The 18,373-nt window shown below is 38.5% G+C and overlaps 1 protein-coding gene across 5 annotated transcripts in view; it reads right to left on the bottom strand.

Moving 5' to 3' along the window:
* The window catches only part of SATB1 (SATB homeobox 1), a gene marked incomplete at its 5' end in the record, with an annotated part of 70,281 nt that extends 68,495 nt beyond the window's left edge, over positions 1–1,786 (bottom strand). For all 5 annotated transcript variants that reach the window (XM_080340559.1, XM_080340560.1, XM_080340561.1 and 2 more), the window contains one exon: positions 1,576–1,786. In XM_080340559.1, coding sequence (XP_080196685.1) covers positions 1,576–1,786 — 211 coding nt within the window. The remainder of the gene's footprint in view (positions 1–1,575) is intronic.
* Between the last annotated feature and the right edge of the window lie 16,587 nt (positions 1,787–18,373).

Raw genomic sequence — 18,373 nt, 5'->3', positions numbered from 1 at the left:
GAGAGCACAATCTCAGCTGGCTGATCACTCCTGCTAGTACTTGGCAAGAACTCCAAGTGCAGCAACTTCATAACCTTCTAGTATTAAAGGGGAGAGCATTGGTCAGTGCTCGCTGCTAAAAATACAGCATGATTTAAACCTGAAGGCAGTGTTAGAGCTTTTGCTGAAGGTTTACGAGTCTGTGTAAACAGCACGTCTGCCATACGGAGCACTGAAGTCTGTAGAATCCTTGTCTAAAACTGTCCTGGCATTAAAGTTTGCTGTGCAAATATCACATAATACCAGAGACAGCTGAAATCTCCTATTTAGGAATTTATGGAACTTATATGTTTGCAGGCGTCAGAAAGTCCTTTTTATATAGCCCCACTGCTTCATTGTACAATATTAATGCACTCTGCTTGAAAAGCCGTAATAAATTATATTTTTAATGCTCTTACCCTGGCTTTCTTAAGATGTATACATTCTTGGCAAACAATCAATAAATAGGGTAATCATGAGCAGAGGCCAAAGAATTTGCTGAAGTGCTGTTTTTCCATTTTTAATAGATAAAGATCTAACAATACGGACTGCTGTGTCTGTTCATTTCAGGATCAATATATTCTTTGTTTTCGCCAAACCGAGGAAAAAATAAATGATTGTACGATAAATGTTATGCATTGGACACAATGAAATTCCTCTGCCTTCTAACTTTGTGCATTTAATAGTCTTGGTTGCATTTTGCACTTTGCTTAGCAAATGCAAGAAAAATCTGGATTATAAACATACACCGATTATACTGAGAAAAGTAGAGGCTGTTTTAAAACAAATGCCAAATTACATGCAGCATATTTTAATTTAAATTAACAAGCCTGCAGGACATGGTCAAAAAGACTTACACATTTTGATAAGCAAAATTTATAGATTATTGTCCATTCAAAGTATTTTCAATGCAAACAAAAGCCATCCATATACAAACATGAATGATTCTAAATGTGCCTTTTCCTTGTGTAAATGTCTAATTACAGCAAACCAGCCACTGAAAAATATGACACCCAAGTTGTTCATTGTTCAATAATGAATTGTACTTAAGAAAATAAACTGCGAAGATTGACATCATAAATGACTTTTCCAATGCGATACCTAAAGATTTACACTCTCTCCTTTAAACCACCTTGCAACTGTTATGGAAATACTGCTGCCCTTCCAAGCTTGGACCATCATTAAGAGGAAAGGCGAGAATTTGTTTTGGGGGTCAGTACTTGCTCTTAGATTTTTTTGCGTTTCTTAGCCCAACGCATACTCAAAAGAACTAATGCATTATATTACTTCAATTTCAATGTAGGAATTTGCTTTCATCAGGGCAGCTAGCCTTTACCTTAACAAAAATCAGACTCCACCCTGTAAAGCAAGATGCTCCACCCAAGCATGAAGCTTACATTTCCCAAATGTGATTTATATCAGAGTTGGGAATATATAGTATTTTAGAATGGAGATTTAATCCTAAAATATAAATGAAGTAGTATGCAAAAGTCTGCTTTCCCTTCCCCAAACATTAGAAAACATATTCCTTTAATTCAGAATTATCAAAAGTATTACCTTTTCTAATATTAGTTTTCATCAGGTGTCCAGAGTGTTTCAAAGGCACTCCTTGCATTTTAGTTCCCGTACTTCCAAGTCTTCCTCTTCCTAATGGGCTCCCATTCTGTTCCAAGCGCGCAATTTTGGCTGGTGGACCCTTCGGATCGCTTACATTGTTAGACATTTCTGAGTGTTCTTTCCCCTGAGTTGCCTCGTTCAAATGATCCATACTCAGTCCCGCCTCTAAAGATCACCTGCCATGATTCAAAAAAAAAAATAAATATATATATATATGTTGTACACGTGTGCGCATATGTATACGTACACAGCCCGCACATGTACAGAGGGAGATATATATGTATCGTAAGCTCATAAAGAAGAATAAATAACTATTTTAACTGGAAAGAAGATGCCTTTCATAAAATAAACAAACTTATTCTCCAAAAATGACCTCATACCCCAGTTTATAGAGAGATCGCATCATAATCTGGTGGAATTATTTTTTAAAAGCCAACTGGAATATCCCTTTAAAAAAAAAATCTTCAGAGATATTCTACTAAATTTAAGAGAGATTAAGACTCGTATAAATTATGGTGATTGTCAAGGTACGTTCTCCAACACAGCAATTGTTACAAATCTCACAGAAAGGTTTGTTATTAACCCCAGGGTTTTTTATTGTATTAAAAGAAAGATGGACAGAGAAAAATATTCTAGTGAAACATTTCTCAATCTACTTGATTTTAAAAATGGATGCATAATGACAGAGAGATAGTTAAAACTTCAGTTGAGGGAGCAACAGATTTATTAGAGATGTGGAATATTGTCCATTTACAATTCATGCCCCTTTAGGAGTAAAAGTTGGAAGAGAATTTTACATTTAACTTCAGAAAGCAGTGGCGGGAGATGGTTGCTTTTGAGTTTCCTAACCAATGTTATACAAAGAGTCTATCAACTTTTGCAAAGTTGAAAATATGCATACAAAAATTTTCAGATGTTAAGAGTTAAATGGAAAAATTTATTCAATTAAGGAAAAAAAAATGAAAGGCGAATGTAGCATCTCGCAAAACATAATGCTGGAAAAAGACCCCACAATTTCTACAGTACTTTTGAAGCCCTTAAATACATATATATAAAGAACCTGGATGATGCTAAGTTACATTCTGGCACAGCTATTTGGAACCAAAAAAACCCACAGAAGTAATTTCAATAGCAAATTAAGCAAAGGTATATGTTAGCATGCTTATATTTCCCTTTTTATAAACTTTAGAAACCTCTGTCCATACCAGTTAAATCACTAAAAATCTCCCAAAGCCTTTCTACTCATATAATGGAGTAAGTTTTGGAGTTTTTTGTCACTCGTCAGAATGTTTTGCAAAGTACATTTAAAAAAAAAAAAAAATCAGTTGCAAAGAACAGAGACATGATTTCGTTCATCAATATTGTTCAGACTGTTAAGTATTTTACTTTACCTTTCTCTGACTAAGAAAGGTGTGACTACACTGACAATTATATATGTAATATAATCACTAAGGACAGGTGACTAGACACTAATTTATGAAATACTATTTACATTAGCAAGCACAAACACTAATACTGGGGAAGTCATATTTAGAAAGACTACTGCGAATCTGATAATTGCTACTTTCTTTCAGTTGCCTAGTAATTCAATACATTTTCTGCACATTTCATAGGAAAGCTATTAAAGTCTAAACATCTTGGGATTTTTTTATGTACTGCTATGTTGTTGGTATATATGTCAATGACAATTCTGTAAACTATTTTTTTCCTGTTTGAACACCGTGCTGCTCTTCCCGGTATGGTGAAGAAAGAGGTAATATATTAACCTGAACGTTTACAAGCAACCTCAAGAATGCCACTGAATAGCTAAAGTTCAGAAAATCGTTATTTTTCCTTATGCTGTAAGGTGACAGGCTAAGGTTTACCATTCATCTTGATCCCATCTGTTTTAGGTTGTGTGTCTCCTTAACAGTAAACCTGCCTATTTTAGCCACTTTTCAAAGAGATCTTTTTTTTACTGTATTAACTCCAATCTAAGAAAAGAAATACAGACTCAAACCATTAACATCTTCCGATGTTTCTCATGATGCTAACATACTATAGGGCTGCTTTTTTGAGACTGGTCTCTCTCGAGAATAAGAGGATTAACAAAAAAAGAAAAAAAAATAAAGGGAGGGGGAACAGGTTTGGTTTTTTTTTTTTTTAAAAAAAAAGCCTGAAACAAGAAAATCCTTGTCACTTTTGGCAACTTCAGAAGTACTCTAAAGCACCGAGGTTCTTTGCTACAAAAAGTATCTAGTCATCATGAGTCAGAATCGCACTACATCATGTACAGTGAATAAAAGTGATAGATCGCAGTTTAGTTAATACACTGACTACAACCAAAACACCAAATGGGTCATTTTCGCTTGGCCTGAGAATACCCACCCATCGGCATCCTTTCACCGCTTAGTCATCTTGTAAAAAGCTTTATGTTACAAAGCAAAATTACATGCACATAAAACACCTAATTTACTCATTTAAACTCTATGCCCAAGGCTAAAGTTCACTGAAACCTCAGTTTGGAATAGTGATGAGCAAGAACCAGCGTGGCCTGCCCAGGGAGAGGGTTGCAGGGAAGAACTATCATCTCCGCCGGTTCCAGGCCAAGAGTTTCCCCGGGTTTCGCATTTAGGCATCTTTCACAACTACAAGTTTTCATCACAGGCACTGAGAGAACAGCACAATTTCAAGGCACAGTTTCCCAGAGACAGCGTACACGTACGGGCACACCGCGCAATTTCTGAATGAGAGTCGGTGCGGTATCTCCTTTTGTCGCGATGTAACGCCGCCGGTATTAGATTATTTCTTTCTCTCCTCCTGAATCAGCCCCCTCCCCATGCCTTTCCCCTCCTCTTCCCTCCCTCCCTCCCCCATAAAACCCCATAATCACATTTGAGAGAGGCTCCGCACTTATCCGTTCCATATGGCTCTCACAATCCAGGCCAAGCTTTCCCTGTGACCTTTTAAAGAGACAAAGAAGCAAAGTACTTATCTAGAAACAGAAACACTGCAGTTTTCTGAGTGAAATTAGCAAAACCGACCCGAAACTCACCACTTCAAAACTTGACAGCATATAAATAATAAAAACAAAGGAGGTTTCCTTTGCAGCCCGAGCTCTTGAAGAGGAAGAAGTTCAAGACTGATGTTTTCTAGGTCCCCCCCTTTTTGGAGGGGGGGCAGCAGACCTGAGGACTACTTCCCCTAATATTCTCTTATTTTTTCTCTTTTTTTTCTTGTTGCTATTTTCCCCTAGGCGGGGAGGGGCAAAAATAGATAGCGAGAAACAGAGTAGCCATGAGCAAAAAATGGCAATGGACAAAAAATACAGATTAAATATCTTTCGAGAGAGACAGTTTTCGATGTTTAGCAACAGAAGGAAGATCAAATTGATCAGACAAGTGTAACGCTCAAAGCGAGGAATTCATAATAATAATAAAAATGCAGTAGCAGGTTTAAATTGAGGTGGAGGGTGACTTAAGTCTAGCTATCTTTTAAAAAATAAAATCAATGCGTACAGAAGCAAGTGAGAAAAGGGGTTATTTAAAAAAAAAAAAAAAAGCAAAGAAAAAAAAGAAGGCAGCTTTTCTATCCAGTGTGAAGAGCAGAAAGTCTACTTCTAGGTTGTCACTTACACTATTATTCTCCAATAGGCACCCAGAGGAGCAGCACACACAGAAGGAGCCCGCTCCCCTCCCCCTCCGCAAAAATACACACCGTAACAGCCCCCAAACTTTCTGTGGAAACCTCAGCCCCAGAGATCGCTAGTGGAGATAAAAAAAATTTAAAAAAAAGTGTAGAGAAAATTGCAGGAAAAGGCACTAAAATGCCACTTTTAATCTCGCCTTTGCGGTCCGGGGAGAAAAAAAGGAAAAAAAAAAAAGGCAGAGAGGACCTGTCTCCTCTCATTTACCGGGGGCTGTTGTGCGAGTGAGGGGGGAGAGAGGGAGCGAGAGAGGAGGGGAGAGAGAAAAAGAACAGAGGGGAGGAAGGAAACACACACAACAAGGCACACACCACCACTACAAAAAGTGACGAGGTTTCACTCCCTCCGAGTCCAAAACCGGGAGAAATTATAATTAAAAAAAAAAACAACAACCCAACCCTCTCTCAAAAAAAAAAAAACAAAAAACAAAAACAAAAAACAAACGACAAAAAACTGGTTCTGCTTCTGTAAAGAAAAAAATGAAAAAAAAAGAAAATCTGGGAACTCCGAGAAGAGTTACTCCCAAGAAGGGGTAGAAAAATATAAAATAGAAAGGTTGCAAAAAGCCAACAACAACAAAAACCAAGCCAGCAAAGAAAACAATAATAATTGAAAAAGAATAATAATGGTAGGCTTTGGTTTTTTGTCTTTTTTTTTTTTTTTTTAATTCTCGTTTCCCCTGGCTGGCTGAGTATGGTTGTTATTTAGGCCGGTTTGATGGTTGTTGCTGGATGTTACACGGATATATGTATGTGTGTGTATGTGTGCGGGTCCCCGGACGGAGCTGCCTTGCTCTGCTCTCTTCTCTTCCCCCCCCCCACCCCCCCTTCTCTCTCTCTCTCTCTCTGTTTCTGTCCCCATTAAATTATTAGTTGACTCATCACTCCTCCTCCTCCCGCTGCTGCTGCCGCCGCCGTCCCCTGCTCACAGCCTCCTCTCCGCTACCGCTCGCTGCCGCTGCTGCTGCTGCCGCTGCTGCTTCTTCCTCCTCCTCATTTTAATACAAAATAACACCGAGGCCACCGGCTTTTTTTTTTTTTGGCTTTTTTTTTTTTTTTTTTTTTTTAAAACAGCCCGAGACGGGAGGAGGACGCAGCCTCCCTGCTGCTGCCCGGAGCCCTTTCCCGGCGGCCCCGGATCATCCGACGCGTCCTGGGAGAGAGAGAGAGAAAGTGGCAGAGGAGGAGGATGAGGAGGAGGAGGAGGTGGTGAAGGAGAGAGGTGTGGGGGAGGGGAGGCCGGCAGTTGGGGGGGTGGGTCGGGAGAAGAGAGGTGGCAGAGGGGACCGCAGCCAGGGGCGGGGAGGGGGCGCCGGGCCGGGGGGGGTTGAGGGGGTGGCAGCCGCCGCCGGTAGGTGAGCGGGGGGGGGGGCCGGGGGAAGAGGGCGTGCGGCTTCCGGCCGCGCACGAATTTGCAGCCAGCTGGGTGCGGGTGAGGCGGCCCTGCCTGCGCCGCGCACAATGCCCGCCGCCCCGCGCAGGCAGCGCGCCCCCTGCGCGTACGCACGCACATGGCAGATGGGGGCCTGCGGCGGAGGGAGCGAGCCGGCGGCAGCGGGGTGTGGGGGGAATCGGGAGAAGGGGAGGGGGAGGAGGAAGAGGAGGAGGAGCAGGGGTGAAGGCTGAACAATATCCTGCCGCCGCTGCCGAGGGCGCCGCAACTAGCGCAGCACCCGCCCCTCCGCGCGGAGGCTGCGCGGGTCGGGCCGCGGCGGGCAGGTGCACCAGGGCGACGGGAGCGCGCTGGGGAGCGGAGTTTCCGCGCCGGGGTGGAGAGAGTGGGGTGCAGCCGCGGCGCTCGGCCCCGCGTACCCGCAGGTGGGGGCGCGCCGCGGGCGCAGCCCCCGAGGAGCCCGCAGGCCGCCTGGGGAGAAAGAAGTTTTTCCTCTCCCTTATTATCAGCAGAGGTAAAAGAAAAGCACCAGACAGGTTTTTAAAAGGCGGCAAAAGCTGGTGACGGAGTCCCTGTGCGGTGGAGGGCATCATCGGCACGATAAGGGTGAGGCGGTGGGCGCCGTGGCCGCCTAAATCATATACCAGCGTACCCCGGGTCACTGTCATCAATCACTCCATGCTCATAATGGTGAAATACTACGGCCCCACCGCGATTGCGGGACGTCGCAAAACTGTCCTTGTATCGTGTGTGCAGATCAGAATCGAAAGCCACCTGTAAAAGGTGAAAACTAAAAGGTGGTAACATCCTGACAAAATAAATAACTGCGAAACGGGCATAACTTTTTCCCACAATGCAGTTGGGAAAAAGTAACCCAACTAGACAAACTTGAAAGCAACAAGTTTGTACAAGCTGTGAGATAAGAGAAAAATTAAACTTCTTTATTGATAAAATGCGTAGTGTTTGAATAGTGTGTCTAAAAGGAAAGTTGCATCATCAACCAAAGCAAACATGAATTACTGCACAGGCAGATACATAGCCAAAATATTTAGGATAACAACTTTAAAAACCAAAACCAAACAACAACAAAAATACCCACACCAAACTGCACATACAAACTTGAAGCAGCAGCAAAAGTAGGCAACTGGAGTGACTAATACCAGTTCTGTAATAAACAAAATAGCATGGCCTCTTGAACAAAGAAAAGGCCAATCAATAAATCTATGAAGAGCAGAATTATCACTACTTGTATATTACTTACTATAAAACAAGAGGAATGAATTTGAGACTTGATAAAGAAACAAGCTGACGTTTACTGAAATAAGCACAAACAGTATATATGGCATACAGGAAAAAGAAAATGGTAATGGGGTGAAATACATAAAATATATTCACCAATGCACAAAATAGATTATAATCTCAGAAGCAAAGAAATGCAATGCTCGAAAATGAATGTGTTGCATAATGCTGTTTTTCAAAGCAGAGAATGTGGAGGTGGAACACATAGGAAACATGAAGAGTTGTACATATGTTGCATGTCCTGAAAAAGGTTACTGAGATTGTTACCCAGAGTACTGAAAAAGGAAAAAAGAAACAAGAAATGTTTCACAAAGAAAAACAAGGGAAAATGTAGATGACCTCTTCCATAGCGTATGATTAAGGGATAACTGTCTAGCGGGTTGTTTATTCAGAAAACAATCCTTTTGCAACAAGCTAGACTGACTATTATTAAAAAGAAAAAAAAAAAAAAAGAGAGAGAAAAAAAAGATAATTATTATTTCCCAATATGTTTGATTGAATACTTGGAGGAAAAACAATGTTAACTAGTTAAATTGAAACTTTGCGATCACAATGGAAAACATCAACATTGTATCATTCTTAATCCTTTTTCAGGAAAGCCTGATACTGGAAACTTTAGCAGTGAGCAAGACTCACTGCTAAAGAAAATCATGAAGGATGAGAGTTTCAGCTGGCAGTATGCTGCTTGCAGTATGATGGAGGAAAAGCACAGTGAAGATAATTTGAGCGATGCAGACCTGATTAGAGCAGATATTTAAAAACACTATTTAAAACAAGATTTCGGACTAAAAAAATGACTAGCAGATGTAACAATAACATCAACAAAAAGGGTTAAAATCTGTACTGAAGTAAGTTTTGCTTTAGTGTTCACAAACCATTCCCTTCATGGTCAAAAAAACCTTAAAATGTTCAGATTAAAACAAAGTGATTAATCTAAAAAGCAGAGACAGTGAATTAAAGGAGCAGGGAGATAACAATCTGATCATACAGGAGCACAGAAGGCCTAATAATGATATTATTATGCACACTAACCAAACACTGACAAACAAATATTCTGTTAATTATATAATCATGCATATGCTTCCTATGCTTGAGATAAATAATTATGGAAAATAACTCTCTTATTGAAACTGTATATATGTACTAAACCTTATAAAGTCCCTACAACATGGATTAATCTAATTCTCCTACATCACTTATGCCTGGTATTTACTACAGGCTTGGAAGGCTGAGCCCTTGCTTTGACTAGAATGCATGAATTACTGAAGGCTGGTATGTCTTGACATATAGGCAACAATCAGATTTCTCTTATCAATACCAAACTACTTGGAATAAATTCAAGATACAGATATCTGATTTTCATTTGACCTATTCCAATTTGCACTGCACTGTGTCAACTTTGATATTGAAATGCTCCACTAGAATAAAGATATTTATAATAAAAACATATATAAAGAACAGAAGATGAATATATATTGTCATGGATACATTTGCAGGCAATCATTTAAACATGCGGCAACAGTAACCACATTTTTCATAGCTTCTAGTCAACATACAACAGACAAATATAGGCTTAATAAAGCTTACTAATCCTTAATAAAGTTGTAGTGCTGTGTTTATGATATATAAATGCATTTTGCACTAGGTTGTGTTGAAATAAGACAAATACTTAAGAAGTTGGACTGTGTTTTTTCAACCCCACGGTGAATTAACTCTCGAGCAGCAGTCTCAGTAGCCGCAAAACAAAACAAATTCTCCAGTGTGGCATGCTGCTTTGGTGCCTCCTAAGGTCCCTATTCCAATCTTTTCTTGTTCAAAATAAATTGGGGAATATGGGCCCAAATCTTGAGGCTTGGCGCTTGTGCAACGCAAACAGAATTGACCTGGCAGCAGGACAAAACCAACACGGCCGTGTATTCTCTTTTATCAGATTTCTTTGGGGAAGATCAGGCTGATTGCATTTTATACATACATACATACATACTTCTGACAACTCTGTGGCCACTTGGGTGACTCATAAGTACCAGCCCGTGCTGGGGGTGACACAGAGCTGTGCAGTGGCAGCGGGACTGCCAGAAAACTCACTTCGGTGGGGATCTGAATGCGTTTTCCCCACTGCAAGGGGTGATGCATGTTCGTTTACAGCTAACGATAACAGCTAGACAGCAAGGCAATGAAAATACCAATCCATGGCCTTCTGAAGGTCAACATCTATGGCTGAAAGGTGGATGATTCCCCATGGGCTTGTGCCTAATTGCTGCATGGGTTAGAAGTGTGGGTTAAGGGGAAGGATGCGCCCTACTGTCCTTTCCCACCTCTACTTGGCACAGCCACCACTGCCATGTAGACACAGTCCTGCGGCCATACAAGTTTTGTACCTCGGATTGAAGTTGTTTTTCAGTCTCCTCTGACTGATTTCCCTTCCATTTTGCCCTGAACAATAATCCTTGCCTGACACCACTCAGACACTTTAACCAAACTGACCGAGGCGATCTTGATTTACATACAACCCAAGGATCCGACGCGCACCAACGTGAATCACAGCATTCTGTGACATCCCCCACGCTGAACTCAAAAGTTACATACCAACCTAGATTTTTTTTTGACTGCAACCTGCCCCAGCCTGGATAGGATGCCTGTCAAGAAGCAAAAGTGCTATGAAATGAAATTCATAGCACTGAAAGGCATCACACACAAGCTGTCGTCCCCTCTCACATTTTGCATGAGCAATTTCTGCTCGTTTGTGTTCTCTCACACACGATGTCCTGAAACAGTTACGTAAAATGAATATTTAACTTACAATAGTCAGCTGTATTGAACTGCACTTAATTGCTTATTAAGTGAAGTAAATTATCCTTACCATATTTGTCAGAGGTGAAAAACCTACATATATGGCTACATGTAGTGCATTCATTATTTTTCAGACCCCAAATCCCTTGGAAAGTATCAGATATCTACACAGTGTCCCATGGTGCAGTACTTTGTAGTTGGATGTCTCAGCTAGCTTGCAGATATGTAAAATCATATACAAACAGACATCTCCCTATTGATTGCCTCTGTGACGAGGCTCATTTACTCCTGCAAACAGTTTCTGCAGTGTATTTCAATCATGCAATCTTCTTTTAAAATAGAGTTGAATAAGAATATGCAAAATTTGGGTTTAAATGAAACAAGTTCCTTTTAGTCAGACTACCACACCATTTTGCGTAAGTCCTTTTCATAGCTGCACGTCTATTTTGACTTAAGATGCTTGCACAACTGAAGTACATACATACACTTGCTGATGTGGCCCTGACAGTCATTTCAGTTTGCCCCTTGATGCCAAAGGAGTCACGGAGAGGCACAATGCTGGAAGAAAATTGTGGAATAAAACATAACTAAACTGTTTTGCATGATGAAGTGAAGGATGAACACGACCACTAATGAGAACAGCAAGTCTTTCACCTCTGGTTGCCACAAGAAATCCTGAAATTGTTGAAATTGTAACAGACAGGTGTTCCTTTTACTGTAAAAGTTAATGTTAATGGATTAATCACATAAATCTTACTCTGTAGTTGCATAGTCTCCACTTGCTATGTGGACAAGCTGAGTCCACTTCCTAACTGTATCAGTATTGCAACTTCCACAAACACTGTCTATATATTATTTAATATAAGCCAATATTTTTATGACTATGGATTTCAGAACTACTTCAAATAAAAAGTTTCAGCTTAAAAAAAGGGCATTTTGTGGACCATATCCTCTTCCATCCATAATAGTAGACTAGATCCTTGATGAGTCATACTCATAATTTCCATGTGGCAGCTACAGCCAACTGCTTCCATGAAAAAGAACAACAACAAAAAAGTAATAGGACTTTATATAATAATATTTAATGCAATTAGGCAGCTGGAAGAAAGGAGGAAAGTTGGCATCTTAGGATCAACCAAGTTACCTATGTTGTAAGTTCAGCAGGTCGCTAATTTCACAGTTTTCTCTCCAGAGGTATAATTTATATGCCTGTCATGTGAAGATGTTCAATATGGGACATGGGGAGATGAAAAAAAGTGGTTCCTGTTAAAACACTAATCATTAAAGGACTAGATAACTCCTAGGCATGAGGTAAGCATATAATTGTTACCTGAAAGAATAGTCAGTTGATAAGCAGTTATTTTAGGGATGTGTCTGAATAGAAGTTCTATTAATTTGATGGTATGTAAACCATGATCCCCAGACATATAAATCAGTAGAGCTCCAGTTATTCTTACTTGTTAAAAGCAAAGTAACACCAAGTTATCTCCGAAATGTTTTGCAATATTGTCAACTGATTCCACTTCCCTTTCCTGACTGCTTCCTATCACTGCATTTCTCTCACAGTCAAAAAGAAAAAAAAAAAAAGGATGCTTGTAGGAATACAGAAGTTTAACAATTCTGGATGAGGATGAACTTCACACAGCCCAAGCAAAGCTGCACATTAAGGCAGAAAACAGCCTGAACCATTGCGGTTAGCACTAGAAAAGGATTTTTCAGGCATTATTAGCTATAGCTCAGATGCTCACACTGTTGAGCTCAAACCGCAGCGACTTGTTACTTAAGAATACTTCATCGCCAGGACAAGCAATCATTTTTTTCTTTAACCTGACGGTATGAATAAAATCTACTGATAAAAATTGAAAACATGGAAGATTTTAAGTCTAAGGAAATGGTTAGAACTGATTGATGACTTGAACTATGTCAAACTTTCATTATGAAACCCAAAACCACATGAAATGTCCTGTTTCCAGTTTCATTGTTAACTCAGAACTCCGCTCAGGTTCTGCTACACTTTTCGTAAGATTCAAAACCTTTAAAGTAAAACTGTGCATCTAAGTACGGACAAACTTGACAGAAGTCAATATTCATTGTACATAAAGTATGTGCAAAATGTGTGGTTTTGGTGTAAAACAAATTGAAAGTCGGTGGTTTTGGCCATACTAGCTTTTTCTTCTAGGGCTCCTTCCAATCTCAAACTCAGATGATTCCACAATAACAAAGACTAAATGAATTAGTTTTTCACAGCTCTTTTCAGGAACAATTAGCTCTTAATATTCACAGTTCTTCTAAGAAACGAGGTATCTGGTAACATTCAGGTGCAAGGTTTAGCATAAGCAGTGTCACAAAGATAAAGGTCATTTATACATGTGTCAGAGTATGCTTAGTTTAAATGCAAACAACATAAGGCAAAAACAAGTCACTTCAAAATGTGACTCCAAGTACCCTGCAAATGTTCAAAATACTTATCCTGATTTAGAAAAACAGTAAAAAGGGAGAAATTAACAAAAACATATTCAATTATTTACTGTATTTCTTTGCTAAAACAACTGCATTTCTAGATTTCCTGTGAAGTAACTACAGTGGAAACAGAGATGAAGAGCAGCAGTTGGGAACCCAGTAGAATACAATATTTTTAGGACAAAATTAGGTTAATATTTACAATAGTTTATTTATACTCATGCAAGCACTAGAAGGAAATGCCTGAATGAATGTGTAAAAATTAGTTCCTGCATTAAATACAAATATTTTGGGTAAAAGTTTGTATTTTATGTTAACATAAGAATAGCTAAATAAGAAGAAACTGAGGCATACACGTGAATTTTTCTAGCAGAGCTTCAGCTATGATAAAATATAATTTGAAACTAATTACTTTTGCAGGATCCATGTTCATTTCCTTAGGATTTCTTCCATATAATTTGTTTCTGGAAGGTTATACTACAAACTCCTTCCTGTAGTATAGATTTTTTTCCTTCAGAAATGTTAGTAAGATGCTCAGGAGAAATTTTGAAATATTCTGATCATGAAAGAGATGCGGTGCATTCTCTCAACTAATTTTTCTTTTATAGGTATACAGATGGAAAATCTCTCTGCGCCACATCTGAAAATATGCCACTTCAAAGGTGGGTGGAGCCAGGTGAAGAAATACTCCAAATTATTGCAGTCATAGAAAAGCAATGTCCAAATCAACTCATCCCCATGTTTCTGAAACACAGGATGCCTTCAAATACAAGAATACACTGCCATGAATCAACTACACAAAAACCCTGTCATATTGTATCCAAGCCCATGCTTAAAGATCTTTTGTGGGGGTTTTAAGTTTCTTTTTGTTTGTTTGTTTGTGTAAGGAGAGAGAAAACATATTTAGCTCTTCTTTTACTTAATACCAATTGGTTGTTGCCGTGGGCATATTGCAAAGCGTTATCGTCTTTTTTGCTTAATTTAGGTCTGTGAAAATCTTTCCATGACCAAATGAAGTATCATGCCCAGTCCATACTGAACTTCTTAATAAAAATCAGTAAAGCAATCTGCTGCATTGTCAGATTATTGAAAGAAATTTAATTAATGCCTTTGGAGGGAATGCCTATGTAAGTATCACAATCATAAGAATGTGCGTATACGCATATATGAATGTACATGTACAACCTCAGTCTACCCTGTTGCTTTAATGTCACAACACTATAGGCCATGAGCAGGTGAAGACAGAAGTGAACTCATATAATTTAAAACATTATGCTGACATAATTTTAAGGTTAAATGACACTGTGTAATTTATTAGAAGATTAAATGCTCGCTTCATCACAGGACAATTTAACTCTAGAAAAGGAAGGCAATATAGAAAAGCTACTGGACAAACAAATTAAAAATAGTTAAGTTAGAAACAGGAGAAAATGAGTTTATGCCTCACTGACAAAACCAAAAAGAAACAAAAAAAAGCCCAAACCCAAAAAGCAAAAAATACAAAGATGCATGAAAAGCAGTATGCTATGTTAGATGTTTATCTATACATAAGAGACAGGTGTCACAAAAACAAAACAAAAAAAATCACTAAGCTAAAGAGAAACTTTAACTCACCAGTTTCCATCTGTTATATCTGAATTCATGCATAATTGATTATCCATGACTGGTAAGTTCTTTTTTTTCACTAGCCTAACACAGTTTTCTAAACATTATGTGTTAAATCACCACCAAAGTAAAGGGTGTTTGAGAAACCGTAAGGGCAGAATAAAAAATTTTTAATGAAAAATAACATGTCAGTTAATAATAGAGCTGACCTATGTTTAAGAGGGAAATTTTAATCATGTGCATATTAAATATTAATAACCTATTCTGTTATTGTTATAATAAGGTTAAGTAAGCTTCTCCGTGCTTAAGGAAAGAGAAAAAGTAGGAATATGTAACAGTAAAAAAAAAGCACTGAGAAGCAGAGACATAAGGAAAATGTGTCAACAATAAACAAGAGGAAATGAGAAAGAAGGAAAAGATGAAGGTGGAAACTAATCTCTATGTGTCATTATGACTGCCAGAGTACTGGCAAAGAAGCAGCATCCTTTTATTTCAATTTTAATCATTTCTGAATTTTAATACCCTGCTCCTTTTGTAATTCTCCTGGCATTCCCTATATGCATCCATTCCAGCCAAAACACCAGTGTAAATTAAATGGCACGCAACCACACCACTGATGTAGTTCTCCCAGTAGAACCAATTGAGTGACCAAAAAGCAGAGAAGGTATGACTACTTTGTGTCCCCACAGACCACTGGCCAATTAAGTGACTTAATGTTCTTCAATTCCTTTAATTTTAAAAGAAGGGCAGTGGTTAGGTAACCCAGCAATATAGAGCCATTAAAAAAAAATAAAGCAAGCCAGTAGTAATACAATAATCAGTGACCATCAGGGCCTGGAAAAATGAGTTTGCTCTCACTGGCACTAAGGAGCATCACATGATTATTTAATTACAGCTCTAATTTTTGTCTCGTGGATGGCAACATATCAACAATTAATAGGGCAAATAGAGGAGACTGCATTTTTAAAGAGACAGCACCCATATGAAATACTGCTTGAAAATGCAATTTATCAGACAGTATAATGCTTTTTAAGGCATATCTCTCATCATGCCACATATTCAAAAAAATTCCACTGGTTCAATTTTCTTGCATGGTATCTATAAAAGTCTCCTGGAATGTTTAGAAAATAATAACTATACCTATGAGTATCCTAATTGTCATTTCAAGTGGCAATGCAGAAGTCAGCTTCTTGTAAGACATGCAGTCCAAATAAAGAAAGTAGTGGAATTACAACTTTCAAAGATTAAAATGTTATTATAAAATTATTACATCCCTTATCTTGAAAAAATGATAATAAAACTCTTCAAGAGTGGCCAATAGGATTATGGTATTCAGCAAGTCAAGTGAAGAAAAATAAGAAAGAAAAATAAAGTCAATAAAATACAGTCAATGGGACAGAGATTGATTGATTGATTGATTGATTGACTGATTTTACTGTGAAATTTTCTTATAAAGCATACTGAAACTAGGGGCTCAACACGAATATTGTACCGTTCCTGCACAGCACTGCTAGTTAAGAAGTGAAAAACAAAACCCGAAAGAAGATGTACATATGATTGATTGAAAAGCTCTGCTCTAAAATGGTTGGATGTGGTTCCCCTTGTGCCTTGTCCTGCAATGACTGCAGAGCAAAACCCGGGGAACTGTGGGAAGTTCAGTATGTGAAGAAGCACTTTCCACAAGCTGCACAATCACAGGAATCCGCAAATGTATTGAATGAAAAAAAATCTCATTTTATGCACCTGATCTTTCTTGCAAATGTACTCACTTTTTTTCACAGCAATGTGTGGACCAAGTTATGAATCCCACAAATTGATGTTATCCAGAACATGTTTCGGACAATATTCAATATCTGACATGGGAAAGGCAAGCTTCTCATTTCCTCTAAACATTAAGCTGTACACGTGAAAAACCTACCAAACTACTCTTAGAATTTTTTGAATCTTTCTTCTCAATTTACAACTTAAACATGCTTTTTCATTTGGTATTCTAAAATCTATCATCTGAAAAAGCAAATAAATGCTGAGTTTGGGTCCATATACAGGAAAAAAAAAACAAACAAAAAACAAACAGCAACAACAACAAAACACACACAAAAAAACCCCACACACAAAAAACCAAACCAACCAAACCCTATTAAACAACAGTTCAAGTATTATTGCAAAAAGAAGTGTATCTACAGAAGAAATACAATTACAATAAATACCCCATTCCTCCCCAAAATTGTGTAAAATTAAGCTGTTTACATTAAAGACATAAACATTCTGGATTTGAGATCTTAATCTACAATCTTAAAAAGAAAGCTGGCAAGCAAGAGCTTGTATGTAAAAGTATATATCATTCTTTTTCTGCACTGGTTACTATACAGATAACATGTCTCACAAAGACTGCAATTAAATGTCTAGTGCAGATGTAACACTAAAAAGCATACAGTATTATTATATTACAATGAATCCTTAGAAGCTAAAACTGTCATTTTTTAAGTTTTAAGATGCCTTTAATTATTCTTGAGACTTCTTACATTTATCAAGGAAGCCCACCTATGATGAAAAGCGTTAATGATTTGAAATCTTTCTAATATAGCTCTTCGCAAAAATGTTAATTTAATCTTTGATTACAAACATTTTAAAACTCGCTCTGCAATTTCTCTTCATTTTTTGGCTTTGGTTCTTCTATGAGTTTCCGTGCACGCACACTCTCTTGTTCACTTTCTTCGCTCCTCTCTTTCTGTCTTTTATGTAACATACTAGAATTGGGAATACAGGGTGTGCAGGATATTTAGAATTTTACCTTGTTCATTGCAAATGTTTTTAATTAGCTGGCTGTTACAAACAGACATGTATTCTAAGTGCAGTTACTGAAAAGGAAATACCTTTGTCGTACCTTTGCATGTGGGTTTGAGCTCAGAGCAGCAATTCTTTGTGCTTGTGTTGTACAATGTTTTCCACCCTAGGACTGATTTACAAGTATAAAAAATTAATTAATCCTTCAGTGTTCTATGAAACATATATGTTACTAATTTTATACCTGGGTAAATAAACCAGGAGCATATTAAGGCTTCATTTGTAGAAGGATTGTGTGCTGGAGCTTCCTCCTCTTTCATATGAAGTTGCGAGTGCTGAGCATTTTCAAAATCAGGCTTAAGGCGTTAACCACTACAAACGCGGCATGGTCAGTTATTTAACCAAGACTGCACATTTTTGTCAGGGCTGAAACCAGAAACAGAACTCCAGACAAGATTACGAGACAATCCTCCAGGTATATATGATCCGAGTGCATCACCACTTCTAGTGAGCAGCAAGTGGAATGACACACAAATGATTGCTGCTGGCCAAATAAATCCTGTCAGAGCAGGATCCTGGGAAGATGAGATGCACTCGAGGTTTAAAGCACCTCCCTCATCTCCTCAGGTCATATCATGTCATAATGTGCCAAGGCAAAGAGATAGAGAAGATAGTCGCTGGGAGTTATGCAAGGCCAACACAGCTGATAGATGTGGCCCATCC

This window comes from Nesoenas mayeri, assembly GCF_963082525.1.
Source record: "Nesoenas mayeri genome assembly, chromosome: 2".
NCBI classification, from domain to species: domain Eukaryota; kingdom Metazoa; phylum Chordata; class Aves; order Columbiformes; family Columbidae; genus Nesoenas; species Nesoenas mayeri.
This window is presented reverse-complemented; position numbering and strand designations above follow the sequence as displayed.